Source organism: Gadus chalcogrammus, chromosome 17 (genome assembly GCF_026213295.1).
Source record: "Gadus chalcogrammus isolate NIFS_2021 chromosome 17, NIFS_Gcha_1.0, whole genome shotgun sequence".
Lineage (NCBI taxonomy): Eukaryota > Metazoa > Chordata > Actinopteri > Gadiformes > Gadidae > Gadus > Gadus chalcogrammus.
This window is the reverse complement of record NC_079428.1, coordinates 1,550,687-1,568,991: the sequence shown is the minus strand read 5'-3', so window position 1 is coordinate 1,568,991 and position 18,305 is coordinate 1,550,687. Positions and strand designations below refer to the sequence as shown.

At 47.7% G+C, this 18,305-nt stretch overlaps 1 protein-coding gene across 1 annotated transcript in view; it reads left to right on the top strand.

Moving 5' to 3' along the window:
* Nucleotides 1-549: 549 nt before the first annotated feature.
* LOC130370390 (phospholipid-transporting ATPase ABCA1-like) overlaps nucleotides 550-18,305 on the top strand; it is a 150,552-nt gene continuing 132,796 nt past the window's right edge. The window contains exons 1-9 of the mRNA XM_056576150.1: nucleotides 550-656; nucleotides 5,296-5,414; nucleotides 8,717-8,810; nucleotides 9,385-9,526; nucleotides 9,707-9,825; nucleotides 11,890-12,017; nucleotides 13,222-13,416; nucleotides 17,089-17,175; nucleotides 17,573-17,762. Coding sequence (XP_056432125.1) covers nucleotides 5,346-5,414; nucleotides 8,717-8,810; nucleotides 9,385-9,526; nucleotides 9,707-9,825; nucleotides 11,890-12,017; nucleotides 13,222-13,416; nucleotides 17,089-17,175; nucleotides 17,573-17,762 — 1,024 coding nt within the window. The 5' untranslated portion in view covers nucleotides 550-656; nucleotides 5,296-5,345. The remainder of the gene's footprint in view (nucleotides 657-5,295; nucleotides 5,415-8,716; nucleotides 8,811-9,384; nucleotides 9,527-9,706; nucleotides 9,826-11,889; nucleotides 12,018-13,221; nucleotides 13,417-17,088; nucleotides 17,176-17,572; nucleotides 17,763-18,305) is intronic.

Here is an 18,305-nt window from a genome sequence, read left to right as displayed (position 1 = left end):
CACTCTGTTTCTCCAATATATCGAAACATGCGCACACACTTGATAAATAAATTATATATGAGCAGAATGGGTGAAATGTCGACCCGAAACTACAAGCCTACTACTTTATCCGCCGTGTGTGTGTGGGGGTGTTTGTAGATGGATATGTAAATATATGTATGTGTGTGTGTGTTTTTGTGCTAACTCTGTGTGTGTGTGTCCTGACCTCTTAGCCGGAGCCGTGACATGTAACACACTCCTCTGTTACTTAACCTGTTTGTTGTTTTCCTCTTTCTGTGTCTTGGCCAGGCCCCCACCGGGTTCGCTGTTGCCATGACAGTGGCTCCTCGGTGCGCTTTGCATACTTTATGGTTACCGAGGTTGGGAGGGGGGGAGGAGATTATGTCAGAGCAATAGCAATAGTATGTAAGTAGAGGGGGGGGGGGGGGGGGGGGGGGGGGGGGGGGGGGGGGGGGGGGGGGGGGTGGGGAGGGGGGGGAGGGGGGGGGGGGGGGGGGGGTGTGTGAGCACAGGTGAGCACCTGGGGGAAAGGTAACGAGGAGACTGGAACCGGAGTCACACAGGACTTTCCAGACACACGAGCAGAGTGGCCGGAAGGAGATGTTGCCGGTGGCTGTAGCGGAGAGAACAGCCGGCCAGCCTTGGACGACTTGAAGGTAAGGTTGTTGTTTGGTTGTTGTTGTTGTTGTTCTAACGCGACAGGATGTGTGTCTCGAAGCCGGGATCCGTGCAGCTGCCGCCTCTCTTCCTTCTGCTTTTGTTAGTGCTATGCTTAGTACTGTCTGTCTGTCTGTCTGTCTCCTCAGCTCTCTCTGTCCCCCCTCGCTCTCGCTCTCTCTCTCTCTCTCTCAATGTCCCCCTGTACCCTCCTCTCTCTCTCTGTCCCCCCCTCTCCCCCTCTCTCTGTTCCTCCCTCTCTTTCTCTCTCTCTCCGTCTCTCTCTCTCTGCCCCCCACCTCTGTCTCTCTCTCTATGTCCCCCTGTGCCCTCTTCTCTCTCTCTGTCTCCCCCTCTCTCTCTTTCTGTTCCTCCCTCTCTCTCTCTCTGTCTCCCCCTCTCTTTCTCTCTCTCCATCTTTCTCTCCCCCCCCTCGGCTCAGACCTGGGTAACCACACTACTTGCCTGGCTCTTATTCCTTCGCCCCGGTCTTGTCTCCAGTGGATCAAAAGGCTCGGCGCTTATCTTGTTTCTTTGTGTCTAATACTGCGTTCCCCGGGAGCCGCCGCCGCCGCCACCGCCACCACCGCCCTGCTGCCTTCTGTCACGCGAACGCGTCTGGGAGATAACTTTGTGTTTCCTTATTACAAGGGGTACGCAAAAGGACGCGCGTTGGAAGTCGGTCTAATTGGGAAGCGGAGCCAAAGTCCCCGTGGATGTCACATCAAGGGAACAACGGCGGCAATTTAAAACGCTTATCAGGGTTATCCTTAAAGAGAGGCTTGACATGTACAGCGTTGGATACAAACGTTGAATAATTGTGTTTATGTTCTTCGGTAGGAAAATGTTAGCTGGCTCACAGGGGTGGCTGTGTGAAAAGAGTGAACCAGATGCTGAACTTTGCCCCCTTGCCTATGACGTTTAGTTGTGTAAGCACTGCAGTCACTTCCCTATGCTAATCATTGACCGCTAGCCCCCGGTCGTAGTTAATCGCTTAGTCTGCCATTCATTCACAGTGGGTGGCTGTCGTTGTGGGAGCACGCGGCTCCCTACTCGTGCCTTATTTATCTGTTCAACCTGACGTCGCTTGTTGCGTCTGAATGAATGACACGCGCTAATGAGTTTTTAAACACCTGCGTCGCAGACACTAATGCATTTAGGCGTCAATCAGCGCTAAGCATGTTTCTCATGAATCGTAATCGGATCCTAAATGGAGATTGACAGCGCTTTTTATTTTTTACGTAGGCCTGCGTGTAGTCAGACAGTGAAGCGTGAAGCATGATCTCTGAGAAATGTTTGATTGTCAGACTGCACGATTTCCTTAAAAAAGTAAGTGTAAAGTAAGTGTCTGCCGGCCAGTTGCACTCTGTACACAGAAAAGTTGTTCAACTGTAGCCGATATTCAGTTTTTTTACGGCGACTTCTTGGTTGTAAACACACCTTAAATGATCCACTGATGGATTTATAAGCAGAGAAACAGTCAAGGATCTATCCGGACACTACATCTAAAGCACATCCTACCGGCAGATGTCAGCGATTCAGTGTTTTATGATACAAATCATATTCTCCCTCACGTAAGCAAGCACAAGCATCTTCCTCAAGGATGCCCACAGGTAGGCTGTGCGGATTGGGGATAAAACCCAGGTGACCTGGCTGGAAGTCAAACACCTTCAAATCCTCAATCACCCCAACCACTTCACATCATGCCTCGAGTGTGTGTGTGTGTGTGTGTGTGTGTGTGTGTGTGTGTGTGTGTGTGTGTGTGTGTGTGTGTGTGTGTGTGTGTGTGTGTGTGTGTGTGTGTGTGTGTGTGTGTGTGTGTGACTGCGATTGTTTAGAGATGGAGGTTGTTTTCCCCGGCCTATCACGGACCTGGTCTGTGTGTTCCCGGCCGGTCGATCGGTGGCTACCACAGTGCGTCGGACAGGGAGAAAACCCATCTTGATTGAGGGAAGGATCCGAGGGCCCATTAGGCGACACAGGGGCCCCGGTGTAGCAGATGCCTGAGCAGGGCCCCCCTATCCTGTTCCCGGATCTCACTCAGCATGTCACCTACCTGTTTACTCCTACTCTTTATCGGCCCCCGAGGGCCGGGGGAAAAATGCCTTGTCATGTAGCGCATCCTTTAACACCAGGCATCCTCTCGCTCTCTCGCTCTCTCGCTCTCTCGCTCTCTCTCTCTCTCTCTCTTCCTTTCTTTCTTTCTTTCTTTTTGTTGCTCTATTTCTCTATTTTTCTTTCTTTCTTTTTTTGCTACTTTTGTTTCCCTTTCTTCTCTCTCTCTCTCTCTCTCTCTCTCTCTCTCTCTCTCTCTCTCTCTCTCCCTCTCTCTCTCTATGCCTCTCTCTCTCTCTATGCCTCTCCCTCCCTCTCTCTCTCCTCCATCACCTCAGGCTCCCCCCATTGGAGCTAATGGGATTGTGAAGAGGTTGCGTGGGATGAGTAGTTTGGCTCTCCTGAACCGAATCGAAGTAGTCCCGAGGAAAGGGGGAAGAAGGGAGGGGAAAACCCTGATAGAATAAGTAGTCATAGAGTGTAATGGTTCCCCGCTGTCGCTGCCTGGTCAGAGAGAGAGAGAGAGAGAGAAGAGAGAGAGAGAGAGAAGAGAGAGAAGACGAGAGAGAGAGAGAGAGAGAGAGAGAGAGAGAGAGAGAGAGAGAGAGAGAGAGAGAGAGAGAGAGGCAGAAGAGAGAGAGAGAGAGAGAGAGAGAGAGAGAGAGAGGAGAGAGAGAGAGAGAGAGAGAGAGAGAGAGAGAGAGATTTTTTTCCTATGTTGCAAATCACCTTCCATGCTCTCTCTCTTGTCACTCGTTACCTTAGCTTTTGATGCACTCGTAATGTAGCAAAACATTCCTTGAGCAAGGGTTGTCCATAATACACAAGCATACACACACACATACACACACTTATGCTCCCCTTTTCAACCACACACTCGGACACTTTTCCTCGCTTCCCCTTCTTCGTTGTTTGTTTGCCACTCGCTGTGTGTTGGGAATACCTCTCCCAGCCTTGACGCGCTTCCCACACGATCCAGGGGGACAGAGGTCTTCGTGAGCTTTCGGTCTATCTAGCTTTTCAGCTACAGTGCGCTTTTAAAAGCCCTGAGTGCGGCATGGGGGGCAGGAGTGGTGCTGGGTGTTGGGGGGGGGGGGGGGGGCCCTGCTCTGCTCTGCTCTGCTTTACAAGCACACTTGTTTGTTCGTTGCTGCTATACAGTAGGGTGAAAACATACCTTATGCTCATGTAAAGCACCTACGAACCCAGCAGGTTTTGTAACGCAGCGACGCACAGCAGTGCAAACGTACGGGCCAACAACCATGTTCTTGTGTCTGCGTTGTTGTCGCTCGTTGTGTCTCTGTTCAACCGTTCAACCCTCCTTAGCACGTGCTCTTAACTGGGTTATTGAATGGCTCCCAGTACTAAAGCACGGATGACTCCATTCTCTAGCCCCATTAGAGCTCTTATTCGACTATTAGGGGTGGTGGAAAGAAAGCTCATCTTTCCCCTGACAGTAAATAAAGCAAGCATGAAGTAACAGTGGTAAATAATGTAAACACACTGAGTGTGTGTGGGGGTTGACCTGGGGGGATCGGGGGGGCAGGGTGACCTGCACAGGAGGAGGAAATGGAGCGTTAAAACAGGAGCATTTGTCGCAGGCTACACCCACCTCAGGCTAACGCGGCCATTCGCTCTCCCACCAGCCCGTGGTGGCCACTGCGGGGATGGGGACGATGGGTGTTCAATCTCCAAGTTGAATTGTACGAACGTAGTAGGGGTTCGAACAAAAACGCATTTGCCAACTTCACTTTGAAAAATAGAGGCCATTTCTGCGATTCGTAGTCACCTAGGACTACAGGTTTTTGGATGTGCCCCCAAGGTGATGCATGTGCCTGTGTTATGCTGATGAAGGAAAACACTGCTTATTGTGTCCTTAACAACTCGTGACAAACAAGTAGACTCTTTATTAAATGAGGAAATAAAAATAACTGTTAGCGAATGGTCTCCGTAATCAAATAAGGATTGGGATAAAGGTCACATTTCCCAAGTTTGAAATGCCACGGTGGATCATTTTATAAATTGTTAAAAAATGTGCTTGGGTTTCACCACAATGTTTCCTTACGACGCAGATATCTTCTCTAACCTAGTTCTTATTTACAGTGTGGTTGTGGTAAAATGAACCAGTTTCCAGTTATATTGTTAAAGATTTAAGAAAAGTATGATTCTTGTTATTTATATATATATTGTATCTGTTTACTATCCATCTCCTTGTGTGCTGTTGTTTTACAATTGCTTGAATCGTCTCATTCAGTTTACACTGCACGTGCAGTGTAAGATAACACTGCACGTGCAATCTCATACATCTTTAACTGATATCCGACCACAACAACACAAACAGAAGGACTTTGCTGTCCTCCATTTTGGACTGCCCATTCTCCGGCCTCGTCTGTGAGCGTTGACAACACCGGTTCACTCGGCGTGCGATAAAGTGTCCAGCCCTTGTGTCGGCCCCGCGGCCGCCGATGTAAAATGATTAGCGGCCGCTGCCTTGCCCCCATGATGCATCTCTCTTTCTTCTCTGTATGTAAAAAAAAAAAAAAACCAAACTAAAACTCCTGCCTCTTTTTATATTCCCTCCAGGGTTTATTAAGTGGGCTGCCAGTTGCCATAGCAACAGGGATAAAGACGGAATGGCTCTCCTGATGACACAGTTCACTCTGCTCCTCTGGAAGAACTTCACTCTCCGCAGGAGGCAAAAGGTAACGCTTCCAGCTGTGGGGGAAAAAAAAGAGCGCGGAAGTGTGTGTGTGGGTGTGTGGGGAGGGGGGGGGCGGGGGGGGTGATGATGTGGTCAAGGACGACTGAGTGACTGACACGAGAGGGGAGGGGGGGGGGGGTTGGAGGAGAATAAAAGATAATAGGGAGGGCTTTACCAGGAAGATTGGTCTATTTGAGGGGGAGCCTGTCTTCAGACGCCCCTCTCCGCCACAGAGTGAGAACAGGCTTAACGTAATGGTCGCCGATTGGAAACGTCACCTTTCATTTTTTGGGGAGCCGTCTTCTGGGGCCTCCGAGTCCCACACCACACGCCTGTGTTGGGGTTTCCGTTTGCTCATACAAAGCTGGGTAAATTGAAGTGCACAGGGTGTCGAGGGGGGAGGGGTGGGGGGTAAATGGTTTTATTTGAAGGACAAATGTCCTCTTGGGCTTCTCTTAATAACTGCCACAAGCACCCAGGTATTAGGGCCGTCAATGGCCTGCTTTATATGTCCGGGACGTCACGTTTGGCTCCCTGTTATTCTCGGTTTGAGCCTCCTTGAAGGTTCAACGTGTGCTCGTTCTACTCTAAATGATACAATTAAAAGGCAATCTGGACTGCGGCAGGCGGCTTGAGTCGTACAGCTTGGCCCCAAGAAGCAGGAGTCACCGTTTGGCTACCATGACAACCTTGAACTCGTGAATATTCCGCTCGTATGCGTCGCGGGCGTCCATTATCTCCCCGTCCCCCCCCTCTCCGCACTGTCATTACCCTCTCACCTGACTCATTACGAACCCTCTCCACTCCCTCACTCCACTCCCGTGGATAAGAGATTGTGATGTCACCGTCGCTCACCTGTTCGGTTCATCGGTCCGTGCGTGTGTTCGCACGATCCATCCTCCACGCTGTTGCTTTGAAACGCGTGTTTGATGTCGGTTATTCACAAAGCTGATCTATAGTATATGCTCCCTTTTGAAGAGTGTTTTTTTCCGCGAGCCCTCGCAATGACAGACGGGGAAAAACCGTCCGCCCACTTGTTTGCGGCGAGAGACGGGGTGACTCACTGTGTAGAAGAAGAAGAAGAAGAAATGTGTCACCCGTAGAACCACAGGCCTCTGTGTGAAGTTGGCGCTCGCTAGTTTGTTTACGGACGACTCAAGGCTTACTCGAAAATTACTAGTACCCGGCCGGCATCATCTTCCCGGCGTGCGACACAAGTTTCAGTTAAAAAAGCGTTCTCGCCGCGCCGTCGTTGTTTATTCTTTATTTACATTAAAGGCGTTGTGTGAGGGCTGTAATGCTGGCAGTGGATGGACGAGGCGCCGGCTGCATCTTGGAGTTTGATGTCCAGCTCCACGGCGTTGAGGAGTCGGTGGGAGAGGGTGCAAGGACAAACAGGGCTCGGACTCGCGTTCACACGACTGTGGAGGTTAATGACCAATTATATGAATGCCTCAGCAAGCATTTTTTTAGGGTTTAATAACAGGCATGACATTGTACTGGTTTATGGACCAGTATTTCACATCATTTCGTGGGAAGGGACAGAGTGTCGAGTCGCAGAGACACGGGTGTCCAATGGTGAGTGACTGAGCAGCCACCGAGAAAGTAGTCATGATCGTTTCATAAAAATTTTTTGAGAAAGAAACTGTTCACTCTCTCTCTTCCCTTTGAATGCGTAATGTGCATTTAACCTCTCAACATCACCACCTTTCTCTGACACACGGGTGGCTGGGGACTGATTTAAGGAGCGTTTGAACAATTTTTACCTATTTTATTCCATAATTATAATTTTTATTTTTCGAGGAACTTCTCCAGCGTTTGTTTATTGTCAGCGTTGGGATGTCAGAAGTAGGCGGTGTGTCATCTCCAACCTCCAAGTGCGTTTGAACTACGAATGCTGAAAAATATGGATGTCAAAGCTAAACTTTATGCTGTGTTTGAACAGCTAATAACATCATAAACATGAGAAATATTAATTAAACAACCCAAACCAAAAGAGATCAATCAAAAGCAAACCGCACACCGGCTGAAACCCACTGCAAAAAGGCAACGCTAACGCTATATAAGCATGCTAACGCTATATTAGCATGCTAACGCTATATTAGCACGCTAATCCCCGCTAATTGGCCCAGCGCGCCGCCGCTGGCTCTAAACCCGGAGCCTTAGGCCCCTTGAGTTTGAGTGGACATGATGTTTGACATTAACACGAGCTCTGTGAGCAGAAGGGGTCAGCCAGAAGGTAGTGAGGGTGGTGGTGGAGGCGGTGGTGGTGGTGGTGGCGGTGGTGGAGAGGACGTAGATCTCTTCCCAGTGGAGAGAGCTGGGCGAGCGTCGAGGGAAGAGTAAAAGCCGAGACGGGGGGAGATGGGGAAGTGTGTAGCACTGGAAAGTCGAGACGCAAATGCATCGCTTCTTCATGCCGAGGGCCACTGCTCGCGGGGCCCCGGGTCCTGGCTTACTCTCTCGTCCGTTCCGGTTTATTTATTTATCTATGGGGGACGGCTTCCTTCATATCCCCCCCCCCCCCCCATCTCCCCCCCTCCTGCCACCCTGAAACCACTTTACAGCTCCTTGGAAGTACCGCCATGAATGGAAACATGCGTACATCTCCCTGGCCTTTCTACTTTCAGAGTAGAGGAGGTGGAAGAGAAAAGAGCTGAAACAAATCACTCACCTACCTGTTATTGAGATTAAATAAAACCCGGGCAAGTTGGGTTGGAAGGCATGGGCGCGTGAAGGTGAGAAGGTATAGAAGGGAGGAGAGAAAAGAGTTGATACAAATGAAGACACCTCCGTCACCTGCATGTATTTTTGATTAAATACAACCTAGGTGAGTTAGGGTGAAAGGCAAGGGGCCTGAAGGTATAGAAGGGGGTAGAGGAAGCAGTTGATACGAATGAAAGCATTTCCTTCACCTACATCTGATTTAGATGAAATAAAACCCATGAGAGTACAGGCGGAAGGCCAGGGCGTGAGTGAGTGTTAAAGTGGCCAGTCTGACCCCAGGTGTCGGTCTCCACTGCTCAGTGATGCTGAATGGGCACAGCAGGGGGGAGGTCAGCTGGCCTGACAGAAAAAGCTTGGAGTGAGAAATTTTAGATTGTATGCAAAAACACAGCCACAGCCAAGGACATGGACGAGCACATGCAGGCACGCACACACACACGGACGCAGACACACACACACACACACACGCACACATAGACACAGTAAACCTCCCTAAAATAAATTGATTTTACTCAACAAATGTTAATAAATAAATAAATAACAGATACTCGTCGTATGTCATTTGTGGGGGATCAGGTGCGGCTGTTGGTGGAGATCTTGTGGCCTCTGTTCCTCTTCATCATCTTGGTGGGTGTGCGTACCACGAACAAGCCGGTGTTCAAGAGCCAATGTAAGTATTGCCAGTACTTGAGGAAGACTGCGGTGCATTCACTGAGTGTGTAGAGAGTATGTGATGATGACCAGAATAGTGCTGATGCCCGCGGCAGACCCACAAATCAGACTTCAGATTAACAGCTGGAATGTTTTTTTCGACCAATCGTGTTGCTGGGGGCGTTTCATGGAATGGGTTTCGACTGTAAACAACCTGACCGATGGAACCACAACCGCAATCTCGGATCCAGAGGAGTCTGTGGTGGGAATTTTGACCGGGTCAATAGTTTCTGGTTTAAGATTAAGGAGTCATCCAAACAACCTTAGACAAAGTGTCAGTAAATGTTTAAAGTCCAACCTGTGTTGAATTACGTTTGTTTACTGAACCTTAATCCAGTACTCGCAAATAAGTATATCTCCGGATGAATGTATCACTTACTTAACAGGAAGCTCCTCACTAACAGTTTTCGGTTTCAGGCCCTAACGTTGTACAGCCTCCTCCCCCATGAAATCCTACTGCAGCATTGTCCAACTTCTGGTTCAGAGATGGGTCAGCGGTGATCTTTGGACCCTCTGTTTCCCTGCTCTCCCAGGTCACTACCCCAACAAGGCCATGCCCTCGGCAGGGGTGCTGCCCTGGCTTCAAGGAATCATCTGCAACCTGGACAACCCCTGTCTCGAATACCCCACGCCCGGAGAGGCCCCGGGCCAGGTCAACAACTTCAACAACTCTGTGTACGTCAACAATAACAATATTGCATGTGGGACAAAGTCAGTTGGAGTTTTTTCAAAATGGAAGTCCAGTGTTTTTCAAAACAAAATGGCCGCAAAAGTCAGGATGTATTTCTAATTGGGTGTGCTTTGAGGGGCACTTCATTGATGGCATGGTGTGTCCTTGTTTCTTTTGTAACACAGAGTTGCAGGTTTCTTAATCGAGTTCCAGGACATGCTGGTCAACAGGTCGTTCCTCAGCAACGTGGGAATGCTGGTGAACGACCTCGACCAATGGGACGCAGTCTCCTCCAACATTAACGGTATGCAAATTAAATTACGTCTGAGAATAAAGTGATGGACTTCCAATGGAATAAATTGCAGATCCAGTAAAAAGAAAAGAAAACAATTAATATTACTATGATTTATCCGAACTTTTTGACAACCACACAATCCGCCGAAGTGCAGCGAGCGGAAATTAGCAAATAGCTGATATGCAAATTTGGAGGGTGAATCATTAATTGTCCCGGGTGAAAAAAACAAAAAAGGCCGGATTTCACAACAGCCGTTGCTGCGTGTCTCGGACAATCACTCTCCCGGGCGAAGTGTGTGTCTTTGCCGAGGGCTCTTCATCAACAGAAGTAGGCCCTCTCATAGTGCCTATGACAAGGTGGAGAAGAGAGTTTGCTATTCCTCCCTATCCCCTTCTGGAGAAAAACACCCCCCCCCAGCGAAAAAGAGTAACAATGGGCCGTGATTATTTACGACGCAGTTCACCATGGGCGACTGACGGATCGTTTGTCCTGATGAAGTTGCTACTTTGCATTAGCCTCATTTAGTCTGATGATATTCAAATTTCAGCACTGCGTCTAATTTGCAAATAGGCTTCGGGTTCCAGAAACAGGTATGCAAAGGCACTTGTGTCGAGAGGGGGGCTGAGAGGGTGGAGGAGGTGGGGGGGATGTTTGTGGGAGAGGGGGTTTGATTGTCAGCAGCTTGTAATATACCAGATTAAACCCTTCAAGGATCTGCGTCTGGACAGAATGAATGGCAGGCGACTTGGTCGTCTGCGTGCGGGAGAGTCCATAAAAATAATAAATATGCAGACGTGCCAAAGACGCAGCGCGACTCCGCCAGCACCAGGGGCGTCTCTGGAGGTGGTCGCATCGTCCTTCGCTTTCTTCTGGTTTGATTAGTTGGGGGGGGGGGGGGGGGGGGGTTAGGGTTAGGGTTAGGGTTGGGGGGGGGGGGGGGGGGGGATCCTCGGATCCTCCTCTTTTTCGCAATCACTGAGGCCTCCGCCGTGGCCACGGTTTTGCTGAGCAGGATGTGTAATCACCATCACCTATCACGACACCGGCGTTGTTAAACCCCGTACCGCCGGGGCGGAGCGAAAAGGATGGATTTTCCGTCTCCGTTGAACCTCTCGGTGACCTGGGTGGGGGCACGCCTCCGTCAGCGCCAGCGCCCCATCACACCCGGCCCCAGCCCATCAACACGATCTCGTGCTCGTGATGGACTGGCTCGCGCGCGCGTGTGTGTGTGTCCCTGTGCGCGAATGTTTGGCGACAGTAATGTAATTACACAAGCCTTTCATTATCTTAAGTATGCATGTTGCAGTCTGAGCAAGAGCGCAACACAAGTCGGATGGATTTGTGATTGGTGAGTGTGTGAAGGGTTATCCTCTACATGCACTTGCCTCCCCCCCACACACAGACACACACACCTTACCGCCACGTAGAAAGGAAGGCCACCCATTCCTTCTCTGAGCTTGTTCCGTTTTTTTTTTATTTAGAGGAGGGAGGATGAAAGCGTTGAATAGATGATTGCTTCTGATGCGCTCTCGCTCTCTCTTATGGAGTCGTTGTGATCTGTGGGCAGAGAATCAGAAAGAAGTGTCTGGTTAACAGTGCGATGCATGTTTAGCGATATGTAGCCCTCCCGCTGATATCCATTCATGCTTCGGCGCCAGCGTGGGAGAGCTTTGCTCGGGGAAAGGCTTTAATTGCGTGGTTCATCTGCAGAGTGTTATTTCGGTCCTCCTAATGCATCATGGGTAATTATGAGAGTATTTCTGCTGTGTTCCCTTTCACCAAAAAAAAGACTACAGAAATCTGTGCAACAAAACGGAAAAGTTTTCGACCTCAACTTTTAAGGGAGATGTTCAATATGTACACCATGTCCACCAACATTGCCTTTTCTTTTTTTAAAGTATGTGAAAAATTCTGTGCATCAATACACACCGCTGCTAAAAGATTCATCTGCTGTTTTCCCCACCCTAAGTTTCCTCCACGAAACCACCCGCTTTGTCTCAATTTCAATTTGGCCAGAGTAAAGATACACCCCTTATACTCATCTTCTTCGCCTCGTCCCTTTGCGTTGTAAAGGTCAGTCGGTGCCTCTGAGGAGTCTCCTGAACGATGACGAGAACTTCTCGGTTTATCTGAGAGACGAACTCTCTGTGCCACCGCCAGTGGTCCAGAGTCTGATGAAGGCCAACGTCACCATCAACCCGGTTAGTACACCTTTCACACGCAACTGAAAACGACGCCGATATGAAACTTAAACTGTGATTCTGAATAATGATATTGATATTATTGAAGGTTTGAATGAAGGTAAACGGTTGAAAATGTATATTTAGGTATGATGCCTTAAGTAGTTGAAGTAACTTACATTGTAAAAAAAAGAGTAGTTTAAAAAGTTGAAAGAGTTAAAAAACGGCGAGATATAGCCATCATGTCGTTAAAGAGCTGGACGTTTTGATAGTTGAATGTTACTGTAGCTGAAAGTATGAAGGAGCAGTTAACTGCACAAACAAGAGGCAAACGCAATAAAGAAAACTTAAGAAGAACAGCGGATGTGCTTGCAGTAGCAACCACACTAATTAACCAGGGGAGCAGGAGATGTGAAGTATTCAGATGTCTCTTGCCAGTAAGGAGGCGCCAGGTCATTCAGTAAAACAGAATCAGTTAAAACATTAAAAGGCGCACCTGTGCAACCACGCATGAATTGGAAACACCTGTAGGGCAGTGTAAGCGTTAACCATCAAGGAAATAGAGCTGGTATCGGTGCCTCATAATCCCTTTAGGAAAATGAGAGTCAAAGGAAAAGCTTTTAATGTTTAGTACTTATGACGGTGTCATTTCAAATGAGTAACAGCTTCAAGAGTCAGTTGTATGTATAATATGCACAAAATGGCTTTTAGCTCATGAAGAATGTCAACACGATAGAACCCAATTCACTGCAGTGTATTCTAATTTCTCGTGTTGTCTCGAGTAGCCTCTTTGTGGCGCGATGTTAACGACTGTTTCTGAGGATAAATCGCTCATCAGTGGAATTCAAGTCACCTGCCTGCGACCGCATGCAAAGAACAGGGAAACGCGCATGTCCTCGTCGCGCAATCAGCGTGTCGTACATAAATCATAGCGGTGCACTTTGGATAAAGACCATTAGTCTCTGGGAGGAATTGACGGAGGAACGACAGCAGCACTTGTGTTTGGTGCACATATGTTAAATCGATCGCTTACCCCGTGGCCATTTCAGTCATTTTCAGAGAATAAATGACGACTGATGTATCTCTGAGTTTGTGGGGAAACCTCGTGCTTGGTAACAGCCCATCAACAGAATGGCGATTGGAAACATGAACATAAGGCACCTCCCGCTCCTCTCGTCTCGTCAAAACTCGTAGCAGAGTCTGTGTTGGGTTCCCCCCTCTCCAGATGATGGCCGTCGCAGGCGACCCGAGGAGCGTCCTCTGCGAGGGAACTGCTCCTCTCGACGAGTTCATCCAATTCCAGAGCCAGGCGGAGAAGGAGGCCTTTGTAAATGTCAGCTGCTCCCTGGAACCCCAGCAGCTGAGGGAGGGCCAGCGCATGTTCCTCCAAAACCTGGACCAGACGAAACTACTCACAATGGTAGGGTTTTTCGAATTCTACATTTATTAATAGTAGTAATAATAATAATAATAATATTAATAATAATAGTACATTCGATTTATATAGCACTTTTCTAAGTACTAAAAGACTATTAACAGTGTGAACACACAATAAAATAATTTTAACATAAACGTATATTCGTAAAATTATAAAAAAAAATGAGAAAGGGGAGAGAAGGGAAGGAGGAAATCTTAAAAAGGTGTGTTTTGAGGGCAGGTTTAAATGAAGGGAGTGTTAGCCTGTCAGATGTGGGTGGGGAGAGAGTTCCATCATTTGGTTCAACTTACGCTGGCGTCCGCAACATATCTTTCAATATGAATTCTTTGATTACTGAGGTGCGCTGCTGAAACTCAACAAAAAGCCTAAATTGACTTGTGAGGAAAGGTGTTGCGATAGTACACACATAGTCCTTTTGAATTACTGGGATTATTAAAAAGGTCCTCTGAAGGCTAAATCTGCACAAAAATACCCACACCGAAATTGCCAAATGTGTTCCGAGTAGCCTTCTTTGATGGACAGCCAGGAGCCAGCCATGAGTTCACTATCAGGGTTTATGCAAGACCATTAGCTGGCCATGAAGCCCCACACATGGCCCCGGCTAAAATATCGGAAGGGAAAAGCTGAAAACAAAAAAAAGTCAGGGTCTGATGGACACTGATGGTAATGTGTCATAATAATGCATGACTAGCGCTTGCTACAGTTGGGGGGGGATTGTCATGTGTTGTAAACATGGCTGCTTTTGTCATCAATCTCACATGGATGAAAATACAATTCGTCCAATTTAATTATTATTATTATTTTTTTATTTATTACGGTTTGTCACCGATGAGAGGTGGGTTGTTGTGAAGCATATGTCTCGTTTGTTTCTTATTGTCAGCACGTTATTGTTACCCTGAAGGGTCTTCTGCTGACTCGACGTCCGCCAAACATAGCCACATTTTGTCGCTCGGCTAATGATTGCTTAGCTTGGCACTGGGGGACAACGGCGCCGTTTTGCCGACAACTGCATTGCGATGTCCTGGATAAGTGTATGCTAGTGTGCAGCGGATTACAATATGGGAAATACACTAGAAAAAAAGTGGTGATGGATGATGGCTGTTTGTAATGCTCGCCGCTGCAAGTCCGCTGTGGGAATGATGTATTTGAGCTGCCCTTGATGATGGCGGTGATGATGATTATCATAAAATGCACTTTATTAATCCTAGAGATAAATGTTGGGGTCAAAGCAGAAGTGCAAGGCAGTCTCACGATATGAAAAAGAGTTTTGAGTACAAACACGAATTGCAAGACGATGAAGATCATCGTTTATCATTGTTTTGTTATAATTGGAGTATTCTGTACATGGACAAAACCATTCAGAGTACCCCCCCCCCCCCCCCCCCCCCCCCGCCGCCCTTTCGGACTCATCTGTTGTCAAAAGTGCGCGCAATCAGGTGGAACTCATTCGCGCGCACTTATCTCGGGCCCTCCATTCTTCAGCCTCTCCCCCACTGCCCCCGGTGTTGATCAAAGCCCTGCACTCGCTGGCCTGAGTTTATCTTTGAGAGCTAAGTAAAGCATGAGGAAGTGAGATCTAATAAATACATAATGAGGGGCAGAGGGAGCTCAAAGGAGAGAGAGAGAGAGAGAAGAAATACAGAGGGAGGGGAGGAGATGGAGAGGGGAGAGAGAGAGAGAGAGGGGGAGAGAGAGAGAGAGCAATGCAGGCCCCCACCGGCGTTTCTCGACATTGAAAAAAAAAGTCCGGGAGACGGGGGGTGGGGGGGTCAGGGTTAATGGAGGAGGTGTGTGTGTGTGTGTGTTGGGGGGGCTTGGTGATTCTCTATAGAGCCTTGAGCAACAGGATAACAGAGCATCAGGCTGAGGTGGACATGGCTGAGGAATGGCAGGGGGCAGAGGCGACGCACAGAAGAGGGCAGAGGGAGAGGCCAAACCAAAGAGCCAGCCGCAAAGGCGTTTTTAGCCACTCAACGTTTCCTCAGAGCCATTTCTCAACCACACAATGCATTCAGATTGCACTATGTGTAGAGTCATGGATTTTTTTTTTGGGGGGGGCGCGAGGCGCCACAGAGATTGTCGGAATGTCAAATTCAATGTCTTTGTGTTGCAACTAGCGTCGTCGGATCCTGACGCTAACTTTGATGGATCCCTCAAATAACAGCCACTCGAAACGTTTTCCGGTGACATTATCTGAATCATTCATGTCGTTCACCAAAGGACGTGTCGTAAATAGATTCCGTAGTACAAACCCCGGCGATGCGCGTGTACAGTTTTCTTTTTTCCGGCTTCTGGATTCTACGAGATTTTAAGACGTCGAACTCGAGGGAAGTTTCATTACTTCGCACAAACTCGAGTTCGGCGACACACTCGTTGCGGTTGAGAGACACTCTGAATAAATTACAGCCGTCGCCTGTTGTGTCAGTCGAATGGAAAAAAAACGACTGAAAGCTCACCACCTCTGAATCCTCCAGCAGTGCTCATTGATAAATAAAGCTGTTCAATGTTTTGAATCGGAGACAAATAAGCTCTTGGAGATTGCCTTGAGCGACCATGTTCTATTTGGTTAGCCTCCCCGATGTGGCGCCTCTCTGAATGCCGCCAGCCCATTCGTCGACTCGGTGATCATTTAAGCAGTTTCAGGGCTTTAAAAAAAGAGAAGTAGTCGTCTTATTCTCTCTCATTTTTTAAACCAATGCCATTGAAAGGGAAATAGAAGCTTGATTTATTCACTGTGGGAAGTTTGTACGCAGGCCCTCTTATCAACTAGGCCAAGGTAGCATTTCTCAGACGGTTTGTTATTTCTAAATAGATTTATGGTACTCCTGCACTCGCTCCTTCTCCCACTCACCTGTCCTCCTCATCGTCTTCTTTGTTTTTCCGGAAGATTGTCCTGCATTCATTTATGAGCTGCGTTTGTCACCATGTGTGTTTGTGTATGAGTGAGTGTGTGTGTGTGTGTGTGAGGGAGAGAGTGTGTGCTCAAGGACAATAGGGGCTTAGATTTACATAGACCTCGAAACACGGAAAATTGTGTCTAAAAGCGCATACCATTGTTGTCTAGGGCCCTTCAAATTTTCTGTCTTGTCTGTCTGTTTGTCTGTCTGTTTGTCTGTCCGTTTCTATCTGTGTGTGTGTCTCTCTCTCTCTCTGTCACTCTCTGTCTCTGTCTCTCTCTGTCTCTCTCTGTCTCTCTCTCTCTGTCTCTGTCTCTGTCTCTGTCTCTCTCTCTGTCTCTGTCTCTCTCTCGGTCTCTCTCTCTCTCGGTCTCTCTCTCTCGGTCTCTCCCCCTCTCCAATCAGACAAGTATTTTGGTTTGGCCTTGGAGAGGGTGCCTACTCCTGTAAAGAAGATGTCCACTTCAGATTGCGAGTGCTGCACACACACACACACACACCCATCCAGGGCCCTTATTTTTCAGGGTGGCTGTCTGCCAGCTGGAATGGTCAGGACGGCACAATAATGATATGCCGCCACCGATGCTAATGCCACATGCTACATACGGTACAAGCCCCCGGCTGGTCGTGGCTGTACCCACTGTTTTGCGGCTGTTTGTTTTTCTTATCGTAGCAATTTTTTCGCATAATAGCATTATTTTGGCTAACACCTGTTAGCCTGTGTCTTTGCTGACCAAACAATGTTGGATCTCTTCAGGTGGCTTCGACTGTGGATGCGAGCCCGGCGCAGACCGCCCAGCTGATGCAGAGCACCGTCATGCATGTGGGTCCTGTGGTGAGGGAGGTGAGCGAGGGGCTCGTCATGTGTCAAAGGATGTGTGAGGTCATGTCGGTCCATTAGGTTGCTTTGAATGCATGTGAAGGTAAAACGTCCGCTGTTTGTAATGCAACGGCTATTTTTTTATTTTGAATAAAAACGTTTTATTAATATCCTTATAAATAACAGAATTATTCATCCAATTAGTCAACGTTGTAATTGTATTATTATAATGGTTGTTGTGCATATAATTCATTTTATTATATTTAGTAGTAATAGGCCTAGTAGGAGGCTACTATTAAACATTATTATTATTACTAAACATTAATGCTCAACATTAAAATGTGCACTATTAACGTTACAATTCCTCGATATTATTGAAAGTGATGCCATTACGATAAACCAATGTGTTTGACGCGCCCAGTTTGCTAGGCTGCAGCAGTCTGCTGCCTTCCAGGCGGCCCGCTCGCTGGACTTCAGGGCCAACATGATGGACAGCATCAACCTGATGCTGTGCGGGAAGACCGTGGACTTCAACTCCACCAACGCCACGCGCCCACGGATGGACGCCAGGGAGACCACTGCCTCCGTATGGAACAGCAGCACCAACTCCAGTAAGCCCCAGAGTGAATCGTTTTAATTACATTTACATTGAGGGCATTAAGCTTTTTCAGACGCTTTTATACGCTTTTAATTCGTTTGAATGCTAAAGGTTTTCGCCGTTTTGTCTTAAAAGCTAACGTTTTTTAAGCTAGCAGAACTAAGTTCTTGCCTCACTTGTAATCATTGCGTGTTTTACAAAACGTTACTAGAATCACTCTAATCAGGCGTACTTTGTTGAATAACGTGATCCAACGGTTGGAATTAAAGTATTTTAAATGACCTGTCAGACAAGTAATTAGCACAAATTCATTAAGCTGATTGCCCCGGTTGTTTCCCCTAATGAGACATCTTAAATGTTAAGTATTTTTAATAAATATTGAGTTTTTTTTTTTTTTTTATTAACTGCCAAATCCTAATTGCTAATGGTTGCTTGGTACGTCTTAATATTATCACGCCATTTTCTTGAGGTTGGTATGTGAGTGAGCTCAGGGGATGACTGTATCCTCGCAACAATAACCATGGAAAAAAAAACCTGATTGAATATTGTTATTAAT